Here is a 17,458-nt window from a genome sequence, read left to right as displayed (position 1 = left end):
CTTTCTGTTTTGCTGTTAGGGTTCAGCGTGCTTCCTGCTGGGGGCAGCGCTGGGCCCTGCTTCATATGTTGCAGCTTGTTCAGTCCCCTGTTATGTTAGTATCTTTTTGCTTGTTTCCAGTTTATACCAGAGTGCTGATCTAGTGAGGGTGAGATCGTGTGATCTCAGGGTTTTTTGTATATCAGAAGTGTTGGACTTTTTCAAGGTTTTGTGCGTGATTGCAGACAGTATCTTTTTCTGTCCTGTCCTGTCTAGACAGCTTGAGCCCCACCATTTGCTCAGTCTGTTCTCTGCCTGTGTTTGTGTCCCATCTTGTCCAACAATATATGTTTGCGGGCTGTCTATTCCTTTGGGGATCTGCTCTGGGGCAGTTTAGATTTCATCTTTCTGTCTTTAGGCTTAGTTAGTCCTCCGGTTGTGACGAGGCATCTAGGGCATCGTAGGAACGCTCCACGGCTACTGCTAGTTGTGCAGATAGGATCAGGGGTCTGCAATCCGCTTAGTTACCAACCTCTCTGGTCTTCTGGTGGCTTAGACTGTTCCTGCCATCATCCTCGGTGACCCATTCATAACAGAATCACCAGCCTAACTGCAGACTCTAGGGTTCTCAAAATAAGGAAAGAATTGTAAAGGAAAAAAAAAGTGTCAGAATTTTTTTTTATATATATATATTTTCCTCTTTTTCTCTGGGGCCGTAGGAGGATTTTTTTTCTTTAATGGAGACTAAGCAATTAGCCGATCGTGTTGAGCAGCTCGCTGCTGAAGTGCGGGGAATTTCTGCCTATCTTGCTCAATCAACTGCTGTAGAACCAAAGATCCCTACTCCTGATGTGTTTTCTGGGGATCGGTCTAAATTTTTGAATTTCAAGAAAAACTGTAAACTATTTCTTGCCTTGAAGTCTAATTCATCGGGGAGCTTGGTGCAGCAGGTTAAAATTGTCATCTCACTGCTGCGCGGCGATCCCCAAGATTGGGCTTTTTCTCTGACACCTGGAGATCTTAATGTGGATGCGTTTTTTCAGGCCCTGGGGTTGTTGTCTGATGAACCTAATACTATTGATCAAGCTGAGAAGACCTTATTGGCATTGAGCCAGGGTCAGGATGCTGCGGCGTTATACTGCCAGATGTTCTGAAAGTGGGTGGTCCTTACTAAATGGAATGATGATGCCCTAGCAGCTCTCTTTCGAAAGGTCTGGCAGAAACCGTAAAAGATGTTACGGTGGGATTTCCTGTCCCCACTGGTCTTAACGACTCCATGTCATTAACCGTTCAAATTGATCGACGTTTATGTGAACGGAATAGTACGAGAGAGGCGGTGCTGCTTTTTGAACAAACTTCTAAACCCATGCAATGTGATAGGGTTCTGTCTAGGACGCAACGTCAAGAGTTTAGAAGGCGTAATAAGTTATGCTTCTTTTGTGGGGACGCCTCTCATGTTATTTCTGTCTGCCCTAAACGAGAGAAATGGTTTGCTCACACATTTGCGGTGGGCAGTGTACAGCCTAAGATCCTTTTGGCGGTTACCTTGATCTGCTCCTTTTCTACTTTTTCTGCTAAGGCCTTTGTGGATTCATGAGCAGCTTTGAATCTGATGGATCTTGACTTTGCCAAGCGTAGTGGTTTGAACATGGTGCCCCTGAGAACCCCTATTCCCTTGAGGGGGATTGATGCTACCCCTTTAGCGGAGAATAAACCCCAGTTTTGGACCCAGATGGTAATGCGGGTCACCCCGGACCTTCAAGAGAATTGTAAATTTTTGGTGTTGCACAATTTACATGATACTATTGTACTGGGTTTTCCTTGGTTGCAAACCCATAATCCTGTTTTAGATTGGAAATCTCTGTCTGTGGTGAGTTGGGGTTGTCAATGTGTTCTTAGTGACACTCCTGTTTTCGCCACCTCTCCCCAGTCTCATGGTGTTCCTGACTATTTGGCTGATTTTTCTGATGTATTTAGTGAGAGTAAGTCCGCGTCTTTACCCCTCATAGGAGTTATGACTGCGCAATTGAGTTAATGCCCGGTTGTAAATTTCCCAAGGGTCGGCATTTCAACTTATCTGTACCTGAACGTGATGCTATGCGATCTTATATCAAGGAATCATTGGAGGAGGGTTATATCAGACCATCCTCTTTGCCTTTGGGTGCTGGTTTTTTCTTTGTGGCCAAAAAAGATGGCTCATTAAGGCCATGTATTGATTATTGTTCCCTTAACAAGATCACTGTTAAATATCAGTACCCGTTACCCCTGATTTCTGATTTATTTTCCAGAGTTAAAAGTGCTTGTTGGTTTACCAAACTTGACCTCAGAGGATGTATAATCTTATTTGCATCAAGCACGGGAATGAATGGAAGACGGCGTTTAATACTCGGGAGGGACATTTTGAGTACCTGGTGATGCCTTTTGGGCTCACTAATGCTCCTTCCGTCTTCAAATCTTTTATGAACGATATTTTCCGGGACCTTGTGGATAAGTTTTTCATCATTTATCTGGATGATATTTTGATTTTTTCCAGTGATTGGGATTCTCATGTGGAACATGTCCGGACTGTGTTCTGGATTTTGAGGGAAAATACTCTGTATGTTAAGGGATCAAAATGTCTTTTTGGAGTACAGAGGATTTTGTTTTTGGGATTCATTTTGTCCCCATCTGCTATTGAAATGGACCCGGCCAAGGTACAGGCCATTTATGATTGGGTTCAGCCCACTTCTCTGAAGGCTCTTCAGAAGTTTTTGGGTTTTGCTAATTTCTAACGTAAATTTATAAGTAATTTTTCTGGTATTGTTAAACCTTTGACGGATTTGACCAAAAAGGGCGCTGATGTGGTAAATTGGTCTCCAGAGGCAGTCTCGGCATTTCAGGAGCTTAAGCAGAGATTCACTTCTGCTCCTGTTCTACGGCAACCTGATGTGTCACTCCCTTTTCAGGTGGAGATAGATGCTTCTGAGATTGGTGCAGGAGCCGTTTTGTCTCAAAGAGATTCAGTAACCTCTAAGATGAATCCCTGTGCGTTCTTTTCTCGAAAATTTTCTCCATCTGGACGTAACTATGACGTAGGGAATCGGGAATTATTGGCCATGAAGTGGGAATTTGAAGAGTGGAGAAATTGGATGGAGGGAGCCAGACATCAAGTTGTGGTCCTCACCGATCACAAGAATTTGATTTATCTTGAATCAGCCAAACGCTTGAATCCTAGACAGACTAGGTGGGCCTGGTCTTTCACGCGTTTTAATTTTGTGGTCTCCTTTCTTCCGGGCACTAAAAATGTTAAGGCGGACGCCCTTTCTAGGAGTTTCTTTGCGGATTCTCTTGACGTGACCGAGCCTACGACCATTGTAAATGTGGGTGTAGTTCTTTCCGCCATCTCTCCTGATTTGAGACGTGCCCTGGAGGAATTTAAGGAGGATAAACCTGAACGATGCCCTATGGGAAAATTGTATGTCCCTGACCAGTGGAGGAAAAGAGTAATGTCTGAAATTCATTGCTCCATGTTGGCTGGTCATCCAGGTATCTTTGGTACCAGAGATTTGGTGAGTTGGTCTTTTTGGTGGCCTGCCTTATTTCGTGATGTCAGGAATTTTGTGCAGTCCTGTGGGACTTGTTCTCGGTCTAAGCCCTGTTCTCGTGCTAGTGGTTTGTTGATGCCCCTGCCGGTGCCCAGGAGGCCATGGACCCATATCTCAGTGGATTTTATCTCTGATCTCCCTGTCTCTCAGAGAATGACTGTTATTTGGGTGATCTGTGATAGATTTTCTAAGATGGTCCATCTTGTTCCACCAAGTGGTTCGTTTGCACGGGATTCCTGAGAACATTGTGTCGGACAGAGGGGTCCAGTTTGTTTCCAGATTTTGGAGGGCTTTTTGTTCCAAACAGGGAATTCAGTTGTCTTTCTCCTCTGCATTTCATCCTCAGACCAATAGGCAGACTGAGAGAACAAACCAGACATTGGAGTCCTATTTGAGATGTTTCATATCTGCTGATCAGGATGATTGGGTCTCATTTTTGCCCTTTGCCGAATTTGCTCTAAACAATAGGGCTAGCTCTGACACTTTGATGTCTCCTTTCTTTTGTAACTTTGGGTTTTATCCTCGATTTTCTTTGGGGCAAGTAGAAGCTTCTGCCTGCCCTGGTGTGGGTTCTGTGGTAGAGAGAATGCAGCAGATTTGGGACCAAGTAGTGGTCTCAGGAAAAGACCCAACGGTTTTCCAACCGGCATAGGACCATTGGTCCCCGGTTTAAAGTGGGTGATAGGGTTTGGTTGTCCTCAAAAAATATTCCCATGAAGGTTGCATCTTCAAAATTCAAGCCAAGGTTTATTGGACCTTATAAGATTTTGTAAATCCTTAACCCTGTTTCTTTTCATTTGGCTCTTCCAGTTACATTTAAGATTCATAACGTCTTTCATAGATCTATGTTGAAAAGGTTTGTGGAGCCAGTTGTTCCCATGGCAGTGCCCCCTGACCCTGTACTGGTTAAGGGTAATTTGGAGTATGAGGTAGAGAAGATATTGGATTCTCGTCTGGCTAGACGGAGGCTTCATTACTTGGTCAAGTGGAAGTGTTATGGCCAGGAGGATAATTCTTGGGTCTCTGCTTCTGACATCCATGCCAAGAGATTAAATTGTGCCTTTCACCGGGCCCATCCTGATCAGCCTGGTGGTGTGGATGAGGGTTCGGTGACCCCTCCTCAGGGGGGTACTGTTGTGAACTCCCTTGCTCGGATTTCTGAGCCAAAGCTCCCTCTTCTCCCTCTGGTGGTTACTGAGAGTAAGTGGAGCTGGCCAGGTGGATGGAGGTTCTCCACCTGACGATGATAATTGGGAATTTGAGATTGCTGGCTGGGAGCATATAATGGAGCTGGCTGCTCTTGAAGGTTGCTGGTGATTTTTTCCTCTGTGTGCATTTGGAGCTCCTATGTCCCCTGCCTGATCTGCATGTTCAGCTAAGTGATTCCTTTGCTAATCCTTTGCATCTAATCTGGTTGTGTCTTTTTTTGCTTTCTGTTTTGCTGTTAGGGTTCAGCGTGCTCCCTGCTGGCCCTGCTTCACATGTTGCAGCTTGTTCAGTCTCCTGTTATGTTAGTATCTTTTCGCTTGCTGCCAGTTTATACCAGAATGCTGATCTAGCGGGGGTGAGATCGTGTGATCTCAGGTTTTTTTGTATATCAGAAGTGTTGGACTTTTTCAGGGTTTTGTGCATGATTGCAGACAGTATCTTTTTCTGTCCTGTCCTGTCTAGACAGCTTGGGGCCCACCGTTTGCTCAGTCTGTTCTCTGCCTGTGTTTGTGTCTCATCTTGTCTCACCGACAATATATGTTTGCGGACTGTCTATTCCTTTGGGGATCTGCTCCGGGACAGTTTAGATTTCATATTTCTGTCTTTAGGCTTAGTTAGTCCTCCGGCTGTGATGAAGCGTCTAGGGCTTCGTAGGAACGCTCCACGGCTACTGCTCGTTGTGCGGATAGGATCAGGGGTCTGCAATCCGCTTAGTTACCAACCTCTCTGGTCTTCTGGTGGCTTAGCCTGTTCCTGCCATCCACCTCGGTGACCCATTCATAACACACGTCTCTTTTACTCACACGTCTCCGTCCTGTACACGTCTCTTATACCAATGTGGTATTCGCAGGTACACAGGATGCAGTGATGAGCCAGAGACCGAGCAAGGGTTAAACTTAGCTTTCTTCTATATCCGTATATAAAAGTTAACAACGGCTTTCCAAGCATGGAATCTAGGCACAAATATACACGTAGCACAATGCTAAACAGTACGGCGGGTGATGGTTACTATATGGCCATAGTATGGCCGGCTACGGGTCCTTGGACTAATGGGAACGAAAAACAAAGTGTCACTTATCAATCTCTGATGTTGGGGGAGTGGCACAGGCTCCAGGCCGGTTCCCCTCCGCTGGGGTTGCATCGTCGGGAGGCGAGGCAGTGGCGGCCGCGGGTCTCGCCGTACAGGCCGCAGCCGCGGTATGGAGCATAGCAGTGGCAGCCGCGGATCCCGCCATACAGGCCGCAGCTGCGGTGTGGAGCGGGGCAGTTACGGCCGCGGGTCTTGCTGTACAGGCCGCAGCCACGGTGTGGAGCGGGACAGTGACGGCCGCAGGTCTCGCTGTACAGGCTGCAGCCGCGGTGTGGAGCGGGGCAGTGTCGGCCGCGGGTCTCGCTGTACAGGCTGCAGCCGCGGTGTGGAGCGGGGCAGTGGCGGCTCCGGGTCTCGCTGTACAGGCTGCAGGCGTGGTATGGAGTGGGGCAGTGGTGGCCGCGGGTCTTGCTGGTTCTCCTCCTCGTGCTGCTCGGCACCGTCCTCTCCCCTGGTCAGGTGAGCCCTCGTCTCCCTGGTCTCGGAAGCGCTGACTCCCTCTCGCTCTGGGACGCCACGTGCACTCCTCCCTCCTGTATCTTGTCTCCCACATCTCTCTCCCCACCGAGTGTCCTCTGCTGGTGTCGGTCCTGGCCTGTAATCATTCCCCCCGGAATCGTATCCCCTGGGAACCTGGGTGACAGTCCACCGGATACACTGCGGGCCCTTTTTCCGGGGCTCTCTCCCCTACACTCCCTCACCCTTTTTGCTCGCCAATCCACGGGCGAGGGTTTTGAGGGGTTTGCGTGCCTGTCCTGGCATTGGAGTCGTTTCTGCAATACAAACTGGTCTTGTTCATATCATTTGGGGGGTTTTCCAGCTGTAGACCGCTTGGAGCATCGCAATTTGGTTGATGTGGTAGAGTCATCTGGGATGTGGGAGGTGGTTGGGTAGCTAAGGTCACGGGGGCATTTGCCCCTGGTGAGTTGGCCTTTGCTGTTGGGAAGTCTTTTTCATTCTCATCATCCCAGACTCGTGGTGTAGGATCTGGGGCCTCAGGAGGGGCCTCGGATTGTTTGGGGTCCGTGGATATACAGGGCCGCAACATGCTGCGATGTACTGTTCGGATGAGTTGGTTCCCTTCTTTTTCAGACTGTATTTCGTATACAGGCACATCTGGTCTTATTCAACGTAGTACCCGGTAAGGATTTTCCTCCCACCGGTGCTCCAATTTGTTTTGGGGCTGCCGATCCCGTACGAGGACGCAACCTCCCACTTGGAATTCTGTTGGTTGTGATGGGACTTTTCCCGGGTGTTCCAGGTCTCGGAGCTTTGTTTGTACCAGTCTGTGTAGAGTCTGCAGACGATATCGGTGGTCCCGGACCCACGAGGAGACCCTTGCCCATGGTCATTCCTCATCTGGGTCCAACTCTACTTCGGTGATCCCCTTTCCTTCTCGGCCGAAGAGTAACGAGTATGGGGTGTAGCCAGTGACTTGATGAACCCAGTTATTGTATACCCAGACCAGTTCAGGGATGTATTTGGGCCAGCGGGTTTTTCGGTCGTCTTCCAGAGTACGCAGCATCTGATCAGGGTCCGATTAAATCATTCGCCGGCCCCGTTTCCCTGCGGATAGTATGGTGTGGTCCAAGATTTGTCAATGCCGTACAGACGAAATAACTCCTTCATTACTTTTCCCATGAAGCAAGCACCCTGATCCGAGAGAATTCGTTGAGGGCAGCCATAGACTTGAATAAAGTTCTTACAAATAATGTAGGCTGCGGATTCCGCCGTTTGGTCTCTGGTGGGGGTTACTATGGCAAATTTAGTAAAATGATCCACCATAACCAGGCAGTGCTCGTACCCCTGGTGGGCTGGACCGATGGTCAGGTAGTCTATCATTAACAGCTCGAGGGGTGCTGTTGTTACTATTGTCTGTATAGGAGCTCTTTGCTCCGGTGGTTTAGTTAGTTCACATTGACGGCATTTTCTGCATATTTGGTTTGTAACCGGGGATGGTAGGCTATCCGCTGCAGCCACTGGAAAGTCTTTTGCACTCCGAAGTGAGCCCCTTTTTCGTGAGCTTCCCGGGCAATTTCAGCCAGCCGGGCCCCTGGCACTACCACCTGCCAGGCGGCTGTTGGCTCTGCGCGTAATTCTATTTTCCGATACAGCAGTCCGTTTTTGATCGCCAATCTCTCCCACTAGTGTAGCATTAGTAACATGTCTCGAGAGAGTGTCCTTCTTTGAGCGTCACTGGGCAACTGTCTCGCGGCCATCCATTGAGGTAGGGGGCCAATCTCCTCATCTTCCTGTTGTAGGCATATCTATTCATCTCGGGACTGTTCCAGGAGGCCCCTTGTGGGTCCCGCATGGGACTGTTCTCTTGCAACCGCCACTGTCTGTGCGGGGCCTGAGGAAAAGGGTGTTTCTTCTCCTTCCAACGCTTCATGCCGGCTCTGCCCCGGGGTCATGTGTCGGATTCGGACAGGGCGTCAGCGTGGATGCTTTCTGCGCTTCGTTTGTAAATGATCTTATACTGTATTTGAACTTGGCCATTCTGGCTACCCATCATTGTCCGAGGGCCCCCAACTTGGCATTTTCAAGGTGGGCTAGAGGGTTGTTGTCAGTTTGCACCAACACCTCGGAACCTGCTTGGTACTCTGCGAATCGCTCTGTCGAGGCCCACATCAACACGAGGATCTCGAGCTTAAAGGAGCTGTAGTTGTCGTGAAGCGACCGACTACTATAGGCGATCACCTTCTCTCGTCCGTCCTGCATCGGAGACAACACAGCCCCCAGACCATGCAAGCTCCTGTCGGTGTGCAGAATAAACGGTTGCGAGAAATCCGCATAAGCCAACACCGGGATCTCCGAGAGTGTGGCTGTGAGGTCTCGAAAAGGCTTCTTCCTGTGGTTCGCGCCATTGTATCTTCCAGCTGTTAGCACCGGGCAGGGTCCCTTTTAGCAGGTCCTGTAGGGGTTGGGCTCGGCGGGCGAAATTTTTCACGAAGCGAAGGTAATATTCAGCCAGCCCCAGAAAGGCCCGCACATCCTTCACCATCTCAGGGGTAGGCCACTCCCGTATCACAATAACCTTCTCTAGAGATGGTCTCATGCCCTCGGCGGAGACAACATGTCCTAGGTATTCAATCTGTGTGCGGAACAGACGGCATTTCTGGGGCTTCACCTTCAACCCGTATTTTTGTAGCCGGCCGAGCACCTGGCCAAGACGATACAGGTGGTCTTCGAATGTGGCGGCTTAGATGATAATGTCGTCCAGGTAGATTAGGGTGGCTTCGAAGTTTAAGTCACCCAAACACCGCTCCATCAATAGCTGAAAGGTCCCGGGACCGTTGGCCAGTCCGAAAGGCATCCGATTAAACTCAAATAGCCCTATGGGCAAGATGAAGGCCGTTTTTGCTCGATCCTGTTCCGACGTTGGCAGCTGCCAGTATCCACTAGCCAAGTCCAGGGTAGAGAAATATTTCGCCTTTCCAGGGCAGACAGGGACTCCTCTATAAGGGGGAGCGGGTATGAGTCCTTGATGGTGCAGGCATTCAGCTTCCGATAGTCCACGCAGAAAAGCAGCGTGCTGTCCTTTTTCCATACCAAGACAATGGGGGTGGCCCAGGGGCTCTGACTTTCTCAGATGACCCCCTTTCACAGCATTTGGCCCAATAGTGTCTTTACCTCCTGGTACAGTTGCGAGCAATCTGCCGATAGCGCTCTCTGATGGGGGCCGTTCCTTCAGTGGGGATTCCGTACGTAATGGCTGTGGTACAGCCGAAATCGTCTTCGTGGCGAGCGAATACCTGTTTGTAATGTCCCAGGAGGGCTTCCACCTGCTGGATTTGGGCTTGCCCTAGCCCGGGGAGTTCTACTCGCATTTGCTCTAGGATCGCTCGCCCCTCCTGCTCAGGCCAGGACCTCGGGCTCTGGATGGAATTTACAGTCACGGCCCAGGGGTTTCTCGGACTTACCCCAGCTGCAGTGCCAGGGGTGGGAGCACTTCCTCCAGGGGCTTTACCAGTTTAGCCAACTCGCTGTGAGGTTTTACAGTGATGTCTTGGTCCTCCAGATTGACACAGTGTAGGAGGGCTGTCCCCTTCCTCACGGTAGCCAGGGCGTGAGCCACCAGGAGCCCGGGGGGCAAGCGCTCAGAGGAGAATGGTTCCACCTGCACTTGCCCTCTGTCTAGGGGTACACGGGCCCGGACGGGCAGTGCGCTTACCATTTGTCCTGGCGGTAGCACAAGTGTTATGAATGAGTCACCGAAGGAGGAAAAAACAAAAATACAAGCTAAGTCCAGAAAACCGGAGAGGTTGGTAGCTATCGGATCGCAGACCCCTGATCCTATCCACAACAACTAACAGCAGCCGTGGGGGGTTCCTACGATGCCCTAGACCCCTCGATCACAGCCAGAGAACTAAATAGGCCTAAAGAAAGAAAGGGGAAATCTAAACTGCCCCAGAGCAGACCCCAAAGCAATAGGCAGCCCCCAACAAATAATGACGGTGAAGCAAGATGAAAACACCAACACAGATAGAAAGATAGGTTGAGCAAATGATGGGGCCCAAGCTAACTAAAAAGGACAGGATAGAAAAGCTGCTGTCTGCAATCCGTAAAAAACCCTACCAAAAAATGTCCCAACCGTCTGATAGGAAAAACAGGCCCTGAAGTCGCTAGGACTTCAAAAAGACTATATCAGCACTCAGGTAAATTCTCAAGACAGAGCAAAGAGACAAACTGATCAGAGACAAAAAAGGAACTCAGCACACCCCTGACCGGGGATGGCTGAACTCCAAAAAACAAGGTAAACAAAACTAATAAGTTTAATAGCAGAGCAAAAACTTATCTTTGGGAAGCAGGAATCAGACTGGTCTCCAAGAATCCAGCAGAGAAATCACCAGCGACTCAGAAGGGCGTCGGCTGTCTTGTATCCAGTCAGAATTTCCTGTTACCCAGTCATCATCTACCAGATCAGGTGTTTGGTAATCAGCCTCACTACCTTCCTTCACAAGAGGGAGTTCATCAGACATCGACGGTGAAGGGGAAAATGAACTCACAACAGTACCTCCCCCTTGAAGAGGGGTCACCGAACCCTCATCCACGCCACCAGGGCGATCAGGATGGGCCCGATGAAAGGCACGAACCAATCTTTCGACATGAATATTGGATGCAGGGACCCAAGAATAATCCTCCTGGCCATAACCCTTCCATTTAACCAAATACTGGAGTCTCCATCTAGCCAGTCGAGAATCCAGTATCTTCTCAACCTCATATTCCACATTACCTTCAACCAATACCGGGTCAGGAGGTGCCAACACAGGAACTACTGGCTCAACAAACCTCTTTAACAGAGACTTATGAAACACGTTATGGATCTTAAATGTAACAGGAAGAGCCAATCGAAAAGAGACTGGATTAAGAATCTCCAAAATCTTGTAAGGTCCAATAAATCTAGGTTTAAACTTTGGAGAAGCCACCTTCATAGCGATATTCTTTGATGACAACCAAACCATATCACCCACCTTAAACTGGGGACCAATGGTCCTATGCCGGTTGGAAAACCGCTGGGCCTTTTCCTGGGAGAGAGACAACTTATCCACCACTTGGTCCCAGATCTGGTGCATTCTCTCCACTACAGTGTCAACACCTGGGCAGGCAGGACGCTCCACCTGCCCTGAAGAGAATCGAGGATGAAACCCAAAGTTACAAAAAAAAGGTGACATCAAAGTGGCAGAACTAGCTCTATTATTTAAAGCAAATTTGGCCAAGGGCAAAAATGAAACCCAATCATCCTGATCAGCAGAAATAAAACATCTCAAATACGACTCCAAAGTCTGGTTTGTTCTCTCCGTCTGCCCATTGGTCTGAGGGTGAAACGCAGAGGAGAAGGACAACTGAATTCCCAGCTTGGAATAGAAAGTCCTCCAAAATCTAGACACAAACTGAACTCCTCTGTCAGATACAATGTTCTCAGGAATCCCATGCAAGCGAACCACCTGTTGTAAAAACAAGGGCACCAACTCTGAGGAAGATGGCAACTTAGGGAGTGGTGCAAGATGGACCATCTTAGAGAATCTATCACAAATCACCCAAATAACAGTCATTCTCTGAGAGACAGGCATATCAGAGATAAAATCCATTGAAATATGGGTCCATGGCCTCCTGGGCACCGGCAAAGGCATCAACAACCCACTAGAGCGAGAACAAGGTTTAGACCGAGAGCAAGTCCCACAGGACTGCACAATATTCCTGACATCACGAGACAAGGCGGGCCACCAAAAAGACCGACTCACCAAATCTCTAGTACCAAAAATACCTGGATGACCAGCCAATGCAGAGCAATGAACTTCAGACATCACTCTCTTCCTCCACTGGTCAGGAACATACAATTTTCCAATGGGACAACGCTCAGGTTTGTCCTCCTGAAACTCTTCCAGAGCACGTCTCAAATCGGGCGAGATGGCAGAAAGAACTACCCCTTCACCTAAGATGGTAGCAGGCTTGGTCACAACAGGAGAATCAGCAAAGAAACTCCTAGAGAGGGCGTCTGCCTTGACATTCTTAGTGCCCGGAAGAAAAGAGACCACAAAATCAAAACGTGTGAAAAACAAGGCCCACTTAGCCTGTCTAGGATTCAAACGTTTGGCCGACTCCTGGTGAATCAAATTCTTGTGGTCAGTAAGGACCACGACTTGATGTTTAGCTCCCTCCAACCAATGCCTCCACTCCTCAAATGCCCATTTCATGGCTAACAGTTCCCGATTCCCCACATCATAGTTACGTTCGGATGGGGAGAACTTTCGGGAAAAGAAAGCACAGGGATTCATTTTAGATGTTACAGGATCTTTTTGGGACAAAACAGCTCCTGCACCAATCTCAGAAGCGTCCACCTCTACCTGAAACGGGAGTGAGACATCAGGTTGCCGCAAAACCGGAGCAGAAGTGAACCTTCGCTTCAGCTCCTGAAAGGAAGAAACAGCCTCCGGAGACCAATTCAGCACATCAGCACCCTTCTTAGTCAAATCAGTCAATGGTTTGGCAATACCAGAAAAATTAGCTATAAATTTACGATAAAAATTAGCAAAACCCAAAAATTTCTGGAGGGCCTTCAAAGAAGTGGGCTGAACCCAATCATAAATGGCCTGTACCTTGGCTGGGTCCATTTCAATAGTTGACGGAGACAAAATAAATCCCAAAAATGAAATCCTCTGTACACCAAAAAGGCATTTCGATCCCTTGACATACAGGGAATTCTCCCTCAAAATCCGGAACACAGTCCGAACATGTTCCACATGAGAGTCCCAATCCTTGGAAAAGATCAAAATATCCAGATAGATGATCAAAAATTTATCCACCAAGTCTCAGAAAATATCATTCATGAAGCACTGGAAGACAGAAGGGGCATTAGTGAGCCCAAAAGGCATCACCAGGTACTCAAAATGTCCCTCCGGAGTATTAAACGCTGTCTTCCATTCATCCCCATGCTTAATGCGAATAAGATTATACGTCCCCCTGAGGTCAAGCTTTGTAAACCAGCAAGCACCTTTAACTCTGGAGAATAGATCAGAAATCAGGGGTAACGGATACTGATATTTAACAGTAATTTTGTTGAGGGAACGATAGCCAATACAAGGCCTTAATGACCGATCTTTCTTAGCCACGAAAAAAAACCAAGCACCTAAGGGTGAAGAGGATGGTCTAATATGACCCTTCTCCAACAACTCCTTAATATAGGATCGCATAGCCTCGTGCTCGGGTACAGATAAATTGAAAAGTCGACCCTTGGGAAATTTACACCCAAGGCTCAGCTCAATTGCACAGTCATAACTCCTATGAGGAGGCAAAAACGCAGACTCATTCTCACTAAATACATCATAATAATCAGCCAAATAGTCAGGAACATCATGCGACTGGGGAGAGGTGGAGAAAACAGGAGCATCACTAAGGGCACACCGACAACCCCAACTCACCACAGACACAGATTTCCAATCCAAAACTGGATTATGGATTTGCAACCAGGGAAACCCCAGAACAATGGTATCATGCAAATTATGTAACACCAAAAATCTGCAATTCTCTTGCTGGTCTGGGGCGACCCGCATTACCACCTGGGTCCAAAACTGAGGTTTATTCTTCGCCAAAGGAGTAGCATCAATACCCCTCAAAGGGATAGGCTTCCGCAGAGGTGTCATAGGAAATCCACAACGTTTAGCAAAATCCAAGTCCATCAGGTTCAGAGCTGCTCCCGAATCCACAAAAGCCTTAGCGGAAAATGTGGACAGGGAGCAGATCAGAGTAATTGCCAGAAGAAACTTAGGTTGAACACCACCCACAGCAAACGTGTGTGCAAAACGTTTCTCTCGTTTAGGGCAGACAGAAATAATATGCGAGGCATCACCACAGAAGAAACACATCTTATTACGCCTTCTGAACTCCTGACGTTGCGCCCTAGACAAAACTCTATCACATTGCATAGGTTCAGACATTTGTTCAACAGGTGGCAACACCTCTCGTGCGGTTTTGCGTTCACGCAAACGCCGATCAACCTGAATGGCTAATGACATAGAATCGTCAAGACCAGAGGGAACAGGAAATCCCACCATAGTATCTTTTACGGTTTCTGACAAACCCTTCCGAAAGAGAGCTGCCAAGGCACCATCATTCCAGGTAGTAAGGACCGCCCACTTTCGGAATTTTTGACAGAACAACTCTGCAGAATCTCGGCCCTGGCTCAATGCCAACAGGGCCTTTTCAGCCTGATCAATAGCATTAGGTTCATCATACAACAACCCCAAGGCTTGAAAAAATGCGTTCACATTAGTAAGAATAGGATCATCAGGTTTCAAAGAAAACGCCCAATCCTGGGGATCGCCGCGCAGCAAAGAGATGACAATTTTAACCTGCTGTGAGGAGCTTCCCAACGAGTTAGGCTTCAAGGCAAAAAATAATTTACAATTATTCTTAAAATTCAAAAATTTAGACCGATCCCCAAAAAACACATCAGGAGTAGGGATCTTTGCTTCAGCAGCATGTGAATGAGGAAGATAGGCGGAAATTCCCCGCACTTCAGCAGTGAGCTGCTCCACATGATCAGACAATTGCTTCATCTCCATTGAGAAAGAAAAAAAAAATCCCCCCTACTGCCTCAGAGACATAGAGGAAAAAATATACACAAAAAAAATAAAAATTCTGACAAACTCTCTTTTTTTTTTTTTTTTAACAATTGCTTCCTGCTATTGAGTATCCTAGGATCTGCGTTATGGCTGGTGATTCTGTTATGAATGAGTCACCGAAGGAGGAAAAAACAAAAATACAAACTAAGTCCAGAAAACCGGAGAGGTTGGTAGCTATCGGATCGCAGACCCCTGATCCTATCCACAACAACTAACAGCAGCTGTGGGGGTTCCTACGATGTCCTAGACCCCTCGATCACAGCAGGAGAACTAAATAGGCCTAAAAAAAGAAAGGGGAAATCTAAACTGCCCCAGAGCAGCCCCCAAAGCAATAGGCAGCCCCCAACAAATAATGACGGTGAAGCAAGATGAAAACACCAACACAGATAGAAAGATAGCTTGGGCCCCATCGCGTGCTCAACCTAACTAAAAAGGACAGGATAGAAAAGCTGCTGTCTGCAATCCGTAAAAAACCCTACCAAAAAATGTCCCAACCGTCTGATAGGAAAAACAGGCCCTGAAGTCGCTAGGACTTCAAAAAGACTATATCAGCACTCAGGTAAATTCTGTAGACAGAGCAAAGAGACAAACTGATCAGAGACAAAACTGGAACTCAGCACACCCCCGACTGGGGATGGCTGAACTCCAAAAAACAAGGTAAACAAAAAAAAACTAATAAGTTCAATAGCAGAGCAAAAACTTATCTTTGGGAAGCAGGAATCAGACTGGTCTCCAAGAATCCAGCAGAGAAATCACCAGCGACTCAGAAGGGCGTCGGCTGCCTTATATCCAGTCAGAATTTCCTGTTACCCAGTCATCATCTACCAGATCAGGTGTTTGGTAATCAGCCTCACTACCTTCCTTCACCAGAAGAGGGAGTTCATCAGACATCGACGGTGAAGGGGAAAATGTACTCACAACACACAAGCTGGGTGGCCCTAGGCACAATCACCTTCCCCAACACCTCCCCCTCCTGGCAGGCCTCTCGGACTTGTGCCCACCGCACCAGCTGTTGGAAGACCTGCCCTTGGGGGGAGCAGGTTCTCCACTGTTTCAGAGTCTCTTGGGCTGGTTCACTGAGGAGAAGGCTGCCGAATTCTTTTAGTACGTTCATACCAAAGGAGACAGCGACCCCCCGCTTGCGTCCCCCTGAGTCAGGACCATGCCTCGTCGGCCCAGCTCTTTGCCGCACATCAAGATCTGCATACTAGATACTCTGACGACTGGAATCGGTAGCTGGTTGGCGGCCAACAGCTCGATTACGGATCCACATTGGGGCCTTGTGGCTTCGGGGAAGTGCTGCTGGAAGTAGGTCTCTGGCATGGTTGTGACTTGTGACCTCATATCCACCAGGCAGTGCACGACGCGGCCCTCAAACTCTGCCCAAATTAACGGACACTTTGCTACTAAATCTTTGGGTCTTCCACCACCCCGCGTTGTGGGTTCTGACTCCGAGCGGCGTCCCCCCAACTCAGAGCCCTCTAGTGTAATGGCTGGCGGGGCGGGTATCTCCGAGGGCACTCCTGGGCGAAGTGCCCCACTTTGCCACAATCAAAGCAGGCGAGGGATCCCGAAGGCTGGCCGTTCTGGGGGCCGCGGGGGTTAAGGTTTTCTGCGCTCGGCCCTGGCCGGTTACTTGTGGTCTTGGCCCTGTGGTCTTGGCATTTACGGAGGCTTCAGGAGGCATCTCCCACGTCTCTCTCCCTGCCAAGTGTCCTCCGCTGGAGTGCACCGCTCATTTTATAGTCGCCCCGCCCCCTTCTTTGTCCCGCCCCCACGTTTCCTGATCGACTGTCAGTCCTGGCCTGTAATCATTCCCCCCGGAAACGTATCCCCTGGAAACCTGGGTGACAGTCCACCTAGTTCCGGCCCGGATACACGGCGTGCCCTTTTTCCGGGGCTCTCTCCCCTGCACCCACATCTCTCCTTCTTGTACACGTCTCTAATAGTCGCACGTCTCCGTCCTGTACACGTTTCTTATACTCGCACGTCTCCGTCCTGTACACGTCTCTTATACTCACACGTCTCTGTTCTGTACACATCTCTTATACTCACATGTCTCCATCCTGTACATGTCTCTTTTACCCGCACGTCTCTATCCTTTACACGTCTCTTATACTTACACGTCTCCGTACTGTACACACTTTTTATACTCACACTTCTCCATCCTGTACACGTCTCTTATACCCGCACGTCTCCGTTCTGTACACATTTTTTATACCCACACATCTCTGTCCTGTACATGTCTATTATCCTCACCGTAATTCCTCTATATTGCAGTTTGGATTGGACAGAGCCTCCATTAAAGTACCAAAGTGAAGACCATACAGACTGTTAACGGACAGGTCAAGTTTCTTCAGGTACCGGTTATTCCTTATTCCAGATGCCAACTTGGTGCAGGAAGTGTCTCGTAGATGATTATTAGCCAGTCTGTAAGAATAAACAGATGAGATATTGGTGAAGCATCCACA

At 48.5% G+C, this 17,458-nt stretch overlaps 1 protein-coding gene across 1 annotated transcript in view; it reads right to left on the bottom strand.

Annotated features, from left to right (window-relative positions):
* Positions 1–17,458, bottom strand: part of LOC141082912 (uncharacterized) — a 784,035-nt gene that overhangs the window by 177,114 nt on the left and 589,463 nt on the right. The window contains exon 17 of the mRNA XM_073566962.1: positions 17,247–17,417. Coding sequence (XP_073423063.1) covers positions 17,247–17,417 — 171 coding nt within the window. The remainder of the gene's footprint in view (positions 1–17,246; positions 17,418–17,458) is intronic.

Source organism: Dendrobates tinctorius, unplaced genomic scaffold (assembly GCF_039654945.1).
Source record: "Dendrobates tinctorius isolate UK_male_01 unplaced genomic scaffold, ASM3965494v1 ptg000019l, whole genome shotgun sequence".
Taxonomy (NCBI): domain Eukaryota; kingdom Metazoa; phylum Chordata; class Amphibia; order Anura; family Dendrobatidae; genus Dendrobates; species Dendrobates tinctorius.
This window is presented reverse-complemented; position numbering and strand designations above follow the sequence as displayed.